Source organism: Aythya marila (genome assembly GCF_965140915.1).
Source record: "Aythya marila genome assembly, chromosome: 11".
NCBI classification, from domain to species: Eukaryota; Metazoa; Chordata; class Aves; order Anseriformes; family Anatidae; genus Aythya; species Aythya marila.
In genome coordinates, this window is record NC_139052.1 from 3,420,293 (window position 1) to 3,437,379 (window position 17,087).

The following is a 17,087-nucleotide window of genomic DNA, read 5'->3' on the forward strand; positions in this document are numbered from 1 at the left end:
AATATGAGCTATTCACTATACAGGAGTAAAACAGGCCTCAAACAACTTCCAAGATTCTGGTCTGTACTACACTACTGTAAATCTAGAGTAACTCCATTGTGAAATCACTTCAGTTTCCTCCCTGGTAATGTAGCGAACACAAAATCTTCATTGAGGATTTTAGGTATTGGCTAACATGCATTCCTTCTGTCTGTGCAGTGTCCATAATGTTACACTTAATTTTGTTTACATGAGTTATATCTTGTTTGGCTATATTTTGTTACTGGAATCTCATCCTTCCATAAGAACTGTATTCTTCACAGGCACATCTCTCATACACACTTCTCATGCAGCAATGGATATCTTACCTGTTGTACATTTTTATTCTGCCATTGGAGTGTATCCTCCTTCCATTTTTCAGCCATGAAATTTTGGGGGCAGGAATTCCTTCTGCCTGACAGGCAAAACGAGCAGTACCAGCTCTAGGCCTTGTTAAACTTTCTGGCCATTCCACAAATGAAGGTGGAGCTACAGGTAAGTAACAAGCAAAACAATCAAGCCCACATAAATGCCAGGACAGTCAGACTAAGAAAGAACTTTCCCACACACAAGCCCCTCTCCTCGGACCACTCAAGCATAAATATACCCATGCAGAAAGCTCATTTTGTGTGAAAAAAGCATGTTTAAAAACACATACTCCCTCCACAAAAAAGCAACACTGCTACACATTTTTGATTTTGCATTTATAAATACAAACAATAAATCAAACTCCAGTCTACAACAAACTGCTAATGACTCACATAAGTGTATTACAAATTTTTACTTTGTCACTAGATTTTGTTTTGGAAGTCAGCCTTCCCAGACGAAACACTGCACCTGCCTCTCTCTAAGTGCAAATGAACTATTAGTTTATAACTCAAATGTTGAGTGCCTGGCGCATCTCACGTGAGTCAAGAGACAAAAGAATGCAGCCACAGATCTGTGATCCGTTTCACCTTGGCAACCTCCCTAAATCCAACCCCCTACAAAGCACAGCTCGAGCCAGAAGCATGATGTTGAAACAAAGCAGAAGTCAAAGCAGGCTCACCCAGCACAGTGAGAGTTGCCATTGCTACTGTGAAGTTTCGTGTGCCAGGAATAGTGGCTCGACAGACATACACGCCTGCATGCTGCACCTTCACGTCAGAGATCATGAGGTTCCCATTTCCAAGGACACGAGTATTGAAGACATCAATGGACTTATGGTCTATTTGAGACAGTGGGAGAAGTATGGTTAGGAAGTTGCTCAAATAACCCATCTGAATAACGTTGCCTAAATAGTAATGGCATGGATTTGAGTTTAAAGGTCAAAAAATGCAAAGGAAAATCACAGATGAGTTTTCAGAGATTGCCATTTTGTATTGGCTTTGCACTTAACTCTTAGTTATCTGACCATTCAGACAGTTAGGTTACTCCACTTAGTAAGTTGATATATCTAATATTCTCCATCACAGCTAAAAGCTAATGCCATTTTCCCAGTTACACTCCTCATCTGTCTTGCACTAAGATTCAGTTCATCACTACTTATGGGGATCATCCACCTCCATCTGAATTATGCTGGGGATAAAATAAACATATTTGATAACCATATATTTTATTTTTCTAAGGAAAAAGTCCTTAAGCTAACTGTCACACTTTTTTTTTTTTTAATAAAACTTGTTTGTCCACAAGAGCTGCTGAATCAACCAGGAAACACAGTTATTTCTCCCACTTCTAGAAACAGAAGGTAGGAAAACTTATAGTCTTGACTTTCCCATTTAGGTATGTATAAAGGAGACGTGAAAACACGCAATTTGCATAGCAAAAAGAGGTGCCAGTGATGAACATTCTTACTCCTATTGCATTCCCTCTCTTCTTTTCCTCTTCCAGTCAGATTACTTGGGCTCTAAGGCAATCCAGGGTCTGAACAGCCCATTAATACAAAGTCCAAATCCCATTCACATGCCGCTTCTAAGGAGAATAGGGGGAGAAACATTTACAGGATTGTTTTCTAGGATGCAGTCTCTCCAATCTGCCCTAATTTACCAGTGATTCTATTCCGATTCACAGGTTCCTGGAGGTCACTGCCCCACCCGGCACCTTGTCCATAACGTACTGGGGGCAACTCAGGACTGATAACAGAAGCAGGCAAGCCTCAGGAAACCTCAGGGGTTCTCTACAGCAGTATGGAAGTACGTGACAAAGCGTTTCACTTATCCTACCCTAACCTACAAATCATTGCTTACTACATGAAGCCTCAGAACAGTAACATAATTGCTGAAATCCTTTCTTTCCAGTTTCACTTCCTCTCCACAGGCTGAATGTTGTATGCTGTAATTTTAAGACCTACCTAACCGGCTCCATGAGATGATTGGCTTTGGATTCCCTGTGGCTACGCACTCCAGTATGACAGTTTGATGAAGAGATGCCGTAATGTTTTGAGGACCAGCTATAATAGCTGGCTTGTGAAAAGGCTTCAAATCTGAAGCTTTGGAGAAAAATAAAAATAATAAATAAAAAGAACAAAGAAAATGAGGGCAATTAAACAAAAGCTGAGTTATATATATTTTTAAAGGATGCTTAAAGTTAAATATACATCAAATACAAATTTCAGTAACTGTAAAATATATATATATATATATATTGAACAATATTTTGGCCACAAGATATAAGTAAAATTATGATTTTGCAGAGTGGTTCAGAGGGCAGTTACAGCCCTTCAATGCAATTAAGTGTTTTTGCTACAGTACTAGGACAACTAAAATATTGTGGAAAAATCTCACATGCTGAGTACCTGGAATAACACTCAGTGTTGCCTCAGTGCTCTTACGTCTACTGCCTATTGTTGTGGCAACACATCGGTAGTTCCCAGCATCCTTCTGTTCAACACCATAGATTTGAAGAACCCCTGTAGGTAGAGTGGTTATTCTGTCAAAGAAACAAAAAAGAAATGTAGATAAATGTTCCACCAGTGAAAGGAGTATTTGGTTTATAAATAGCCATTGCTACACTGACCTGGAACAGCAGGCTGGAGACTAAAAAACATTCTCTATACATGACTCGCCTCTCTCCATTCCTCAACTACAGGCGCGATTCCCTGACTAACACCAGCATGAGAGCAGAAGAATCTGTTTTAGCCAGAAGATCTTTCTCATCCTCAAAAGTAATCATCCCAGCCTTCTTTAGCCAGCTACCATGTCCATATTATTCAAGTTGGTGGGTTTATTTGGCATCAATTTCTGCTACTGTAGCCTAATAAACATAAAATTTCCAATAAACCCACCTATGCTTTCAACTTTTATGTTTCTCTTTTCACCTTCCTTTGCATGCTAGGTGTCTTAAACATGTTCAACAAAAGTTACATGCCAAGAAGGATGGGAGTAGGTTCAATGATCGTGGTCTGGCCAGGGAGAATACCCAGCACAGAACGGGCTATAAGCTTCAAGTTAATGAACTCAAAATACAAGTCTCCCTGAGCAGAATTTCCCTAGTATGAAGTGTTTTAACTCAGTTTTCTACATACATCGTTCTTCATAGGGTCTTAAAAAAACAAAAAGGGAAAGAAAAAAACATCCACAGGTTCAGCATCAATTCTTCTACATTGCACCTGTGAAAACAATCCCACTAATTCAAACTATCCCCACAGAAAAAGTCCTCTTTTTCTGTATCCCACAGCAATTCCCATTCCTAAGAATGACTTGCATGTAAAATTTGTGAGTAACAATTCACAGGTCAATGGACATTCTCTCATTCTGTGTTTATTGCACACACAACAGCAAGTGACTGGCCTGTGCTCTTGACTCTAACCACACAACTATTACTGTCTCATTAGTAGTGAACATACTACACAGATGGAACCTTTTTAATGTACTGTCATTGCAAGTATTCAGATTTTATTCTTGTAGTAGGCCCAAAATTATCACAGAGAATAAATGACATTCTAAAACGTGTAAGTTTACTTACCTGTCCATGGCTACAGGTAAAGTTGTTCGATTCACTTCCCATGTCACAACGGCAGGAGGGTTTGCTGTTATTTTACAGACAAATCGAGCTACTCCACCTTCCTGAACCTCAGCTGAAAGTGGCTGGACTTCAAATGCAGAAATGGCTAAAAATAAAAGGAGATATGAGTTGAAGGAGTCAAGTGGGGAAAAAACATTGGCTAAACCAAACTCCAGATCATAGGTCAACTTGAAAGAATACTCCAAAATACTTCAAATAGTCCTCTTTTCTACATGGAAAGAAAGACTGGTCTAATTACCTTATAAACTTTTCTCAACACCTGTTTTCATTGGTTGCAGGTATATTAAAAATAATTTTATTTTAACTTAATTTGGTTTAAAAAAATATATATCAACCAAAATTACCATGAATCTCTCAAATAGAATGAGGTGAACAAGTTGACTGGTGTGCAACTAGAAAGCATACCTGTTATTAAACTATTGAAATTCACATTGATACAAGAACCTTGGGTCCCGCTACACTTCATCAAAAAAAAAAATCTGACTGCAATAGAAAATTTCTGGATCAACACTTGAATCCCAGTCATACTTCAGTCATTTAATAACACTCACTTCAGTAAAAGCATTTGCAGAGTTGGACAAGTTGGCTTGATTGAAGAAAAAAAAAAAAAGAAAAAAAAAACAGAAAAACCCTACAACAATCTCAAAATTTTAACCAACACTTTCATCCCAAAGGTCCAAGTGAACACACATTCCCTATAAAATTTCAAGCACTTACGACTTCAGGAGTAAAACTGAACCAACTCAATTTTACAAAAAAAAAAAATAATAATAAATTATTTATATATTAAAATGTTATTAAAATTTATTAAATGTTATTAAAATTGAGCCAACTCCTTTTTGCTCCAAAAAGGAGCAAAATTGAGCCAGCTGAAATGTCAGATCAATAAATACCTGCCATCTAACAGGCACCTAAGAAATTGATCAGGAAATAAAAGCTGAAGGGAAAGGAATATAAAAGCCTCTAATTAATTGCTCTATTTACTGCTGCTCACTACATAATTAACACAAAGAGCATCTATTCAGCGGCAACTCATTTTGGATAACTCACAACATGAATAATTCCACATGCATTCACATTCCCTGTAATTGCACAGGGCACAATCTCTGTAAAAACTCCATGATACTAATTTGTTTCTAAAATCAGATTTAGAGTAAACTTCTACTCTTGTGTAAATTCTAAAACAACACAATGTAGCAGACAATATTAGTAAGTTACCCATCTCTTAACTTTCAAGTTTTGTGTTGAAAGAATTCCTCTACGTTGTTTATTAATTGAATTTGGTTTATATCATATTAGCTGTAAGGTGTTCTCAATAATGCCCTGCTGTATATGGTGCATGTCCAGCACTGATGCACACCAAGCATCTTAATGAATGCTTCCTCCCACCAGCACTACCCCACAATTTAATACTCCTGCACAGCATCAATAAATTACATTTTGGAGTGTGAAGGAAACATGCCATCACTTGATTGCTTTCCCCTCCATGCACAAACTAACTCCTAACACTGACTTAACCATGTAAGTCAAAGATTCCTATTACTAGGATAGCTATTTCATACCCCTGGTCAGAATAAATCTTTTCTTTTTTCCCACTGCATTTTGGTAGTTCCATCAGCACTATGGGAATGAACAGTCCTAATGATACCCGCCGAATCCAAGTGTTGCAGTGTTGTGAGCAGCCCTCCCAAAAAAGCTGGCTAACAAGACTACCAAACCACCCTTTCCAGCAAAATCACCTGAAAGCACTTGCCACCACGGCCATTGGAATCCAGGCCTGGCACCTTAAACGTGATTGAGAACCAGGACACATGCAGAGATGCTCTGGTATCTGTGCTTAAGATCAGCTCCATGCTTGGCTGTGGCTTTTGGCAGCAGGTCCCCACAGCCCCAGCACAGCTGGCTACTTACCCACCTTCACCACAGAGAGAACCAGACTCACTCACCAGCAGAATTTAACCCAGTTCCCTATGTTGTGCATTCAGTTATTCCTTTCACTTTTGAGCAGTAAGAGATTCATAAACCTCACAGTTAAGTCCTAATTAACCACTTAATTAAAAAACAAACAAACAATCAAAAAAGCCACAACATACCACAACATACATTAAAAGCTGCAAGAGAAGCCTTACAGGTGGATGGGGGTGGAGATGGGACAGGGAGAGGAAACATTGGAGCAGTTTTCTCCCTAAGTAGATATTTTCTTTTGGTTGCTAAGAAATCATCAGAATGAAAACAAAACATAAGAGTTCTTTTCTACAGACCAAAGTTCAATTTCACAGAGCTGAGATTCAGTGCAAGGCAAACTGCATGTATACCAGATTGCTTCTGTGACTCTAAACTTGGGGGATTTGCTTTCTGCTGAATTTGATGCTGTCCAACGCTACTGTAGCTTTCCACTACAGAAGAGCAAAACAAAAGCATCCAAACTCATCTTACTTCCTCCCTTCCTCATCCATTCTAATCCCTGTAGCATAGTTCTTTGCATCCATTACCTATTTATTGAAAGCATGATGAAGCAAGCTGAGCAAGTCTGCTTAACTTTCAAAATAAAATCCCTCGGAATGTAATAAAGGTATAATAAGAACAGCACAAATCAACATAACAGCAGTCTTGGAGCCACTGTGCAGTGCAGTACAGACGTACCACACAGCCCGTGAGGTAAGAAAGGACCGTTCTGACAAGGCAGAGAGGTCTCAGCAAAGCAAAGCTCGTACAGGCTTCTAAAAGTTTTGTCTCTAGAGGAACTATAAAATCACACCAAAGATTTCCTTATAGCACTGAGATTATTTAAAAAGACAGTGTGAGAATACAAATCTAATATATGGCTTTTATTTATATATGTGTGTGTGTGTGTGTGTGCCCTATATAATAAATACTACAATATATATTATATACACATAAACATATATAATTATTTATTCCAATGCACCCTGTACATTACAGCTAAAGATTAAAGACAGAAGAGAGCTTCTCAAGAATTTATAAATTGTTTATCAGTTTAGCTCAATACTTGCTCCTTCTGTATCTTGTTTCCTTACGCAAAGCTGTGGTTTCTTCTTAACTCTGACTTTATTTGTGCCAGTAAAATCTGTTTTTACAAGTCTATTGCTGTCTCATGAAACCTGACCTCTTTGTAACAGACTTGTTTTCATGGCAAACGCTGATACCAACTCAGAACCCCAAGAACAAGTCATTAAAGCAGTGCTGTTAAGAGGCCAGAGCTCTATAAAATGGATAAGAAACAAAGTCTCAAGAGACTTGCGTTGTTCCTGAAAACAACCCTGCAAAACATAATAAATGTAAGTGCCTTTTTATTTGAGGTTTCCCCCTCTTCTCCAGTCTATTTAATCATTTTGTTCCCAGGTTTATAGCCGAAAAAAAACACAAAACAATTAATGTTACTCCAAGAAGCTGGTGCTCCCACCTTTTTTTTTTTTTTAACTTGCAGCGTACCAAATGCTGCACACAGAGGAAGAAAACAATTATTATAAACTCAATTACTATAAACTATATTTAATTTTTAAAATTATTGCAATTTATGTAAAGGGAGCAGATGTTTGTATAGTTACTTTTGAGTACAAATATTTGTGATGGCATAAAACACCCAGTTCTGGCCAATATAGTTATCCACACAGAAGGGAATCAGAGTTCAATTCAGGTATGAGTTCCCGCATTCACCACTGAGGCAAATATCCTCAGGCTCAAATGACAAATGTTGACTTTTCAATACACGGTGATTAAATATTACAGAAACACTGCTTCTGTCTTCCATGACATACATGTATTGAAAACTATCCTGCACACACAGAAGAAAACTGTACTTAAATTCAGGTTTAGATAGATTTAACAGTTATGTTCCAATAAAGTCAAAGACTTAATGAAATGCTCACCCCTCTTTTTTTTTTTTTTTTTTTTTGTTGTGCTAAAATACAGCAGTCCTTTATTATTTTTAACAATAATAATCATTTCCTTCACTCCTAAGTGAAGGAAATCATGGAATTAAGTGAAGGCAGATTGCTCATGCAAACTCAAATCCAGATGACTTTGGATGGTCCCTTACATCCTGCACTTTCTACCTGTGTACTAAAACCAGATGCTGTGGGCAGGTCAAGGCTGCCTCGTGATCTTTATGTCCCTAAGTTTTTTTCTGAATGAGCCTTCTTGAAAGGCAAAAGAAATTCCAACAACCTACGTATTTATTACTTCTAAATCTTGCTGATTTTCTCACACATACCAGTTGATACTAGCCCAAGACTGAAGTGTAATTGTATAATAAAGAAATTGAAAGAATGGAAGACAAAACCCCTGAACTGAAACAGCAGCAGAGAATTGGGTTTCACCTAACCAGACTGCAGCAAATATTGTGAAACTCTTCAAATCAAACACTTGTGTGTTTCTCAAGAGATAATGGCCACTCAGATAGATGAGCTACTCAGGTGGAAACAAAAGTGCCTAATGGCATCATGCCATTTCTAGAACTTACGTGTTAATAGTATTGAGAATTAAACAATAGCCCTAACCTGCAAATGAAACCTTTTTTTTTTTTTCTTTTTTAATTCTCAGGTGAAGAGGTGAAGAGGTTTCACTTGGGAAAAATAAGCTTGTATGTTAAGAAAAAGCTACGTCTATTTCCTGAGCAATGTGTTTCAGGATAGCATGTGATAAATTTAATGTGTTTTTCTCCTCTTGATCTAATTTTTGTTGTACTCTCTCCCTGAAACAGTTGATAAAAAAATGCAACAAATACATAGTGTATTAGATTTTAGTACTGTAGACAACTTGCACGTATTCGCCTTGAGTGTAGTGTGATTCCTCCATCCTTGCAGGAGTGAGGCTTACAACTGATTACGAAAGTTTTGCCATTCCTGTTAGCTGGCTATATGGACACATATTTCCAAATGATATGTCACTCAGGTGGCCACTCTAGTCTGGATCAGGAATAACACATGAACACTGACAGATCCAGCTGTGGCAAACCTACACACATGCAGATGTCCTCCCCATTTCTGATGCAGCAGTTTGAGTACACAAAGCTGGGGCTATCACCAAGTGATCTGATGGGTGGGTCTTTGCCAAATTATCCAGGAGATGTCAGTGGAAATTAAATGAAGTAGTTAGGTATATACAGTTAAGTGTGTGTGTGCATATAAACTGTAAGTGGGTACAGTTCAGAGGTGAATTTCACACAAATGGAGCACTGTGGGTACAGTTATAAGTAACTGTATGTGAAAAGCATTCTGTATGGGCTACCACAAGCACGGTGATTTCTTACATCCACCCTTAAAATTTTGATCAAGTCTTGTTTGATCTACAATTATAATGCATAAAAATGTTAGATTTCATGACAAAATGGAACCTGACCCACAAGGAATGATTAAAAGAGCTAGGACCTCATTAGTCCTGGGAAAGGAAACCAAAGAGAGAAACAGCTGCCTTACAAGTATATAAAGGAGGTATTAGAGAGGACAGGGAACGATGACTCTCATTAATCACTAAAAACAGAAAAAGAAGAAATAGGCTTTAGCTGTAGTGGAGGAAGTTCAGATGAGTTTGATAAAGGAAAAGATATTCATGAGGTGCAGGCAGGCAAGGGAGGCAATACAACAATTACCAAAAGGGGTGGCTGGGCTGCTACCCACCCACCCAGGGGACAGTGACACTGCTCTTACTGTACCCTCGCACTAAATGCCCTTTCCCAAAGGGTCTCACAGTAAACACCCTTTCCCAAAGCACTTTTTTTTTTTTTTTTCTCTCAGAAAACTCTGGAATCTAATAGCATGTTGCTGTTTTCCCCAGGCAAAAAGACTACTCGGAACAGACTAGTATGAAGAGGCTCTTGAAATTTTCCATCCCTCTACCTCCTCCCACCTTCTCTTTCACTCTTCTTTGCTCTTCAGAGCATTATCAGTGTAGCACATTTTACATCAATAGGCCATAAAACCTGTGGAGATAAGATAATGAAGCTAGTACATAAACAAAAGGGTATGTAAGAAAGAGTCAGTGTCTGAAGAACCCTTCTGTAGAACCCAAGTGTCAGCCAGAGGTTCCCTAAGGTGTAAGAGACAGCTGAGGTGTGCCACAGGTTCAGCATAACTTGGACTGCCTGCAGTTGGACAAAAACTTGTACACTCTTGCTATTCAACAGCTAATGTATTGGAACAGCTCTGTTAGCATCCTTCCACATCTACGTTCTTTTCAAGCCAAGCAAGTCAAAGTATTTCAGAGAAAAATGTGACAAGATAATCAATAGCTACAGAAGGTAGCCTCTTTGATGTCTCAACAGCTGCTCAATTACATGGGAAAGAGGAGAATAGCCTTACTGGCTTTTAGAAGCCAACACCAACCTGCTTATTTACATTTTAAGTAAGAATTCAAGATTTGAAGTTGTTCAGTCGAAAACACACGTAGTGTCCATAAACTCATCATGTGCCTCTCCTCAAATACATTAATCAATCACCACACTGTACTCATACTATAGAGCTCTAGAGATGTTTTTCTCGCTTACATATTTAGCAACACCTGGAGTACAAAAGGGAGGAGGAATAATGACCAACCCTGTTCCATCTGTTTGCACACACTGCACACCCCTGCAGACTTGTAGAAGAGCAGAGGCTTTGTACATTATCCTGATCTGATACCCAAGAAAGCCTTGTTTACAGGTTCAGTCCCTCAGAACAGCATCCACAAATTTGAATACACTTGGCTTAATGTAAGTCATACACAGATCCAGTACGAGAAAGGCAGTATGGCCTTAGAAATCCAATTGTCTTATAAATCTGATTGCCTTTCCAAGCATTTCAAACAAGCTTTTCCACATCATTTCACTTCCAAAGATAACATATATTATAAGAGATTATTGAATGGGTTTAAAACAACTTTAATATCTATAAAGATATATAGTATGACTGGGACAGTCAGAGAAGCCACAGTCTTCAAACCATCCCACTTTACCTTACTGATACCTTGGGAATAGTTTTGCTAGAACGGCTCTTTGCACCCTTTAATCCCAAATTAAACCAATTCCTTTTTAATGTGAAACAAAGAGACTGCTTCTATTAATCCCTGGATTTTAATGACATACTAACAGCAAACAGACATGACTTTAAAGCAGTATTCCCTTGAATTGCCTGGAAATGTGCTCATCCCTGTAAAGAGTTCCCTTTACCCTTCTGTTCTGTTTTTCACTTTCATACTTCACCTTTAATTTCTCTCTCTCCTTTATTCTATCAATCCAGTCACTAAGAACTCACTCTTAGTTCTGTAACTTGTCTTCTTCCTAAGGTAAACACTTTAGCATGAAAAATAAGAACTCGAGACAAAACTAGAATCATGGATAACAAGTCATGTTTCCTCTAGTCCAAACTGAAATGAAAAGTGGTCACAGAAGTGCAAATAATGTTCCCTTTTTTAATAAGTTCTGTCTTCATTGTTGAGGAACATGCAGAACAAAAACTCTACAGGCTGCTGTGTATACTGGAAATATCAGCAAGCAGGATAACATTTAGCCTATCACTACACTATTTGTTAAACAGATTACACTGTGTATTTTCTCAGATATTTCTCAAGTTAAACATATTTCCAGGGTAAAGCTAATACACCAATTTTCTCTTCCTAAAATTAAAACAGAAGAAAAGAAAATGGTCCCTTTTGACTTTACTGATATTAAAAAATTCTTACGATTACAATAGTATGAACACCATAACAGCAGTTTTGAAGGAGACAGTTCAGAAATGTATTGGAAAAAGAATCCAGTCTCAAGCAATTACCTTAGAGCAGTACAATTAATAGGGAGGTTAAATAATACAAACTGCTGCATTGATTTGACACTATGAGTAATTGTATGGAACACCTATTAATCTGCTTATCCCTAAGTTTTTTCTTTGAAATTCGACATTTTGAATCTCCTAGCAGGCATTTTAAAGGAGGAGGATTGGAATTACAGCTTGTACAAAATACAGTCATATTCTACAGTGATCACTATTATTCTGGGGCTTTGCAAAAGTATCCAGAGTTGCATTTGGTTTCTTTGGAGCCACTAGCTTACTACAACTTGAGTTCCTCTTCCCTTCCTACCTTTTTTTTTTTTTTTTTTTTTTGTAAGTCAAAGAATAGATCTCATCAAAATGGGATGACAAATTTTGGAGCTACTGGCATAGTGTATTAGCATCCATGCAAGATATGTTAACAAATCCAGAAAGAGGGGATGTTTAAGACTGCTGACAAATATTCCTCCCCACAGCAACACCATTTCAATGGGCTTTGAGTCAGGGCCTTGTCTTAGAAGTAAGAGACCTTTTATTGTGAACATACTGTACCTCTAATCAATTCTCTAAGTGATGTATGTATTAATCCAGACCTATGGAACATATTACTCCATTAGGATCAGAGGGAGAGCAAAGGGGGTTGTTCTGGTTTTAGTCATCTTTTTAACTTTTTTTTTTTTTTAATGAACATTAAGTATGCCACATCTTCATCAGAAAACACAAGCATAGACAACTAAAAAAAAAAGCCAGATACTGGAAAAACAAGATTAGAAAAAGTGTGAAAGACCCAAGCACAGAGAATGAACGAGCCATGTTTGGTCACGAAATCTGACATTTTCTATAGACAAAACTGATCCTTCACACCACTTACTCCTCACGTTTCAACTCCTAGAGTAATACTGGCAGGTTGTAGGCAAGAAGCAAATCTTTCAGATGAATTAGTCTGTGAGATCCTTTCAAAATCACATTTTGAGTTTTGAAGAGACCAAAATCTGTCCTACATGTAGGGATAATTAGAGACAGCTTTCACTGATAAATACCAAGGAGACCCCTGATGAGGTAATGAGTGAGGATTTGGGCCATCTGCCTTTCTGCTATCATCAATTCATGCTCTGGTCAAATCTCCTTCAAGTCCTAATTCCTAAGCTAATGGGTGAGCTCCACTGCACAGCTTACTGCAGTTTCACCGCCAACAAACCACCAGTCAATTACATCTAGGAAACTGTCTGCTCCTCTAAAACTTATGATCACCTTATTGTAAAAATATTTATTTCTAGGCCACCATACACTTAGCTCTACCACCAAAACTAAACAAAGAGAGGGAGGTGCAATAAAGAAAGGAACAGAAAAGGATAGAAACAATGTTATGCTTTAGTTTTTCCTTTCCTCCCTCTTACTCTTGCTAACTTGCTAGCAGGTACCTAAGTAGTGTAATTTTACACACTGATTTCCAAACTAAGATGTAGATCACTAGGAATTATTCCCCAACCTCTGGTAAGAGGGGAATAAATAAATAAATAAATAAATGATGGACTTCATATATAAAGAACACATTTTTTAAAACACGAAGCAAACTGGTTTCTCTGTGCATTAAAACCTTTGCACAGCAATGTCCATGGAAACCCTGTCACCCTCCACCCCCCCCAAAAAAAAAGGTAGCATTTGCAGAGTCACAAACTAGCCGCTATTTCTCTGGTACTGAGGAATACTATAATCTAAAAGCAATGAAATGGAGAAGCAAAGAGGTCAACAGCCTAAGCACTCTTGAACAAAAGTTCCCTTGGAGATGTCAGCTGCGATCTCATTTGTTTCCCCTAACACTTTCATGTCTCCCTGCTCCTTTCTTTAAAGCTCCTAACTCAGTGGCTGACAAATGATCACTTTAAAAATCTCTGTACAGGAATAACCAAGTCTGAATATGCCCACTGAATGTAACTAAGCTCCCCAACCGCTCGGACTGGGGCTGATTCTGTAAAGCTGTTTCTGGCCACACACACAGCAACACAGTTTTAACCATCAGCTTCTCAAAATGAAGCAAATTACGTCAATTTTCACATGTAATATCATCTCTTCCTGACAGCGTTGAAGTCAAGTGGACTATTCTGGAACAGGTTTTTAGGGAAATGCATTCATGATTTATTCTTTCTTTCCTACAGTACCCTCAGAAAATAGCAAAGTATGCTGACTTCTCCACATACAGAATGGAAACTGTGTTAAGGGCTGGTTTGCAGATATATCCCACTGCAGAAAGTCAAGAGAAGAGGAGGACCCAAATGGATGCATGCAGAAGATAGTTGACAGGAAAGGAGAAAAAAACTTGACCAGATAAGGAAAAGAAATTTTTTTTAACCTCCTACAAAGAAGTGAGAACAGTCTTTTCCTTCAATTTCCTGATGTTTCAAATTTGTTTGTTTTCCCTCATTAAAAACAAACCTTCTGTAAGAGCTCTATAGAAGTGAAGGTCTGGAGACGGCCTCAAAAACAGCATCATCTTTGGCTGCTCCAGAGAAAAAAAGCAAGAGGAAAAAAAAAAAAAAAAAAAAAAAAAAGATGCATTTGGTTCTGGAACCCTTTGGTGAGGAAGTTTTGAAATTGCAACCCACTCTTACATGGATGTCTGAAGGCAGAAGCAAGCCCTGCTGCTGCCATTTATTCTCAGAAGCATTCAGTCTTGTAAATATTTGTTTCCTGGGCACAGAACAGATCATCAAATGGAACACCAGGCTTTCAACATTTAAACATGTGGCTGGCTGTTTAAGTTCTCCTTTTACAAACAAACAGAAAACCTGTGGATTCACAATTACTATAACAAGCATCACAATGGACCAGGAATCTCTAAGATAACAATTCATTTTTCCAAGAATGGAAGCAACCATCTGAATTCAGGATATATGCGACTTTTTGAAATATACTATTTCCTTTTGCTGCATAGGTGGCATACACTCACCATAAATTTTGGAAAGCCTCAGCTTAGGAGCTCATAATTAATGTCTGTTGTATATTAAGAAGAACATCAAACCAGGTGAAGAAATTTGGCCCCTCAGAAATGGACAATTATCCTTCTAAAAGCTCTCTTTTAAAGGCAGAAACAGAAAAGTACAACCTGACAGGATGACTATTAGACTATTTCCTCCTTCTACAGACCATTCGAACAGAGAGAGCTTTTTATTCATGACATATTAACATAACTGTGACAATAAACAGGATCCTAGGCAGCACCAACATGCTACAGAAAATAACAGGTGGATCCTACCTGACACCCTACTAACTCATGAGCACCTCAGATTCCAGTTGGTTATCCTGCCCATCGGGTGCTCTTAGAGCCAGGCTGAGATGGTGCTCCAGGAGAACTGCAACACACCAATAAACATCAAGACTCCCAACCTGAAGGAAGGTGGTCTAGGAACGATTCGCACAAGTCTTTCTATTTTACCTTGTCAAAGCAGTTAATGATGTTGCAACAACAGCACTTTCCAGCTCTCACAACTATATATAAGCTATATATATATAACTATATATAAGCCATTCACATGGCTACACATAGTGCATTACCCCACCTCTATCGCTTAATACATGGCAGAGGATACATATGCACTACTGCCCTTCCGAATGAAGCCAGACGTGCAAATCACCACAGGAGTTATAGCACTAGCGTTTTCAAAGAAACAAAAGATTGAGGTTTAGAAATAGGTGGTTCTGTATAGTCAATAGTTTATTGATAGTACAACTAATACACCCTACTGAATCATGTAAACAAGCATGAGACTTGATCTTTTCACTTCCGAAGGCTTCCCAGCTGGGGTTTTCCCTTCTCAGATTTATCTATCATCCAGGCAATAGTGTGTGGCCACAGAAGTGCACAATAAATGCTAACGCACTTATCAAGGAATTCCCCTCTGCTTTTCTTCAGACAAGAAACGCAGGAAATAGTACAGAAAAGGCACACAGTAAGCCACATTAACCAGCTTCAAAGCCGTTCAACTTGTGTGGCTGCATGCATTCAGGAGAAAGAACATACCACTTTCTCCCTTGCAAGGACTGCTTTCCTTCAGCAGTTTGCCAAGTGATTGCCTTCCAGTATCTGTGCTTAATCCTACAGATGCCTTTCTTTGGAGTTGTTGCCATTCTGTGAAGAATTAGTTCTGCTTAATAACCCAACTGTTGCACGGAGAACATCCAGCACAGTTTTGCACTTTACAACATGAAGGATCAGAACACAAGCAGGATTGTGCAACAAAAGACATGTCCCTTCACAGCCATCCTCATTTGGCAGCAAAAAAAGAAAACAGGTAGAAGAATAGAAGTAGAAAATTAAAGATTGACTGCTAGGATTCAAAAGTTCCTCAAAGAACAGACCCCAAAAAGATCAATGAAAATGTGATAATTACTCAGTGAAACACAGAGAAGCCAATTTCAGCACTATGCAACAAAAGCCTCTGACACTGCAAGTTCTAAAGCTGCCCTGTTCTGATCAATGAATGCCACCGCAGATGCCAGCAGGAGGGTAAGACCTCTATTTATCAGTCACACACCTTTAAAAATAAATAAATGCTATTCCTGGCTAAAATAAAACAAGACTCTAAGTAGAAAGCAATACCCACTCTTCCCCTCACCCTGCCCCGCTCATCAATCACGGGCAGCACTGCAGAGCGCATCCCAGGACAGGAGCGGGGCCCCACACATTCCTCTGCTGCCGCCCACCACTGCGCCTTCCCTCACATCTGGGGAGAGGCGGAGGAAGAGGTTCCATTTCTTACAGTGGCAAACTGACACCGTCCACATATGAATGAGTGTAAGCTGATATGGCGGTGCTGCAAGTCTTCAGGCTGTCAGAAACGCAACCCCTGAGAGTTATGAGCGCTCTGCATGTCTCGCTTATAGTGGTTCAGAAGCAGCGTTCTAGAATAAAACATAAAATTTCACTGCAAAACGCTGGGGAGAGATGCTGAGAATTCAAGCCCTTCAGCCCCCTCTCCAAATGTCAACATTGCTGCATTCCCGCGGGGAAAGGGAAGGAGAGATGCCTCCGCTCTCAAGGACCAAACGCCTTCAGCTCATTCCTGTCACCAAATGCCCCCCTACCGCATTACACAGCCCAGAGACCTCCCCAGGAACAGCCTTTCTGTGCAGCACAGTAACTAACAGCAAAATTCAGAACGGCTCTGAGAGCAGCAGAGGGAAAAACAGAAAAAAAACTTCACACATCAACAAAAAAGTAACAAAAAGCATTTTCAGTACTGTGTGTTTGCTGAAAACTATTTAATTCCTCTAGTTAAATGCTTATCTGCAGTATTTCTGGAGGTG

At 38.8% G+C, this 17,087-nt stretch overlaps 1 protein-coding gene across 1 annotated transcript in view; it reads right to left on the reverse strand.

Annotated features, from left to right (window-relative positions):
- The window catches only part of PRTG (protogenin), a gene marked incomplete at both ends in the record, with an annotated part of 78,705 nt that overhangs the window by 41,681 nt on the left and 19,937 nt on the right, over positions 1-17,087 (reverse strand). Inside the window, 5 exons of the mRNA XM_082769481.1 lie at positions 348-507; positions 1,067-1,225; positions 2,348-2,485; positions 2,792-2,925; positions 3,961-4,105. Coding sequence (XP_082625607.1) covers positions 348-507; positions 1,067-1,225; positions 2,348-2,485; positions 2,792-2,925; positions 3,961-4,105 — 736 coding nt within the window. The remainder of the gene's footprint in view (positions 1-347; positions 508-1,066; positions 1,226-2,347; positions 2,486-2,791; positions 2,926-3,960; positions 4,106-17,087) is intronic.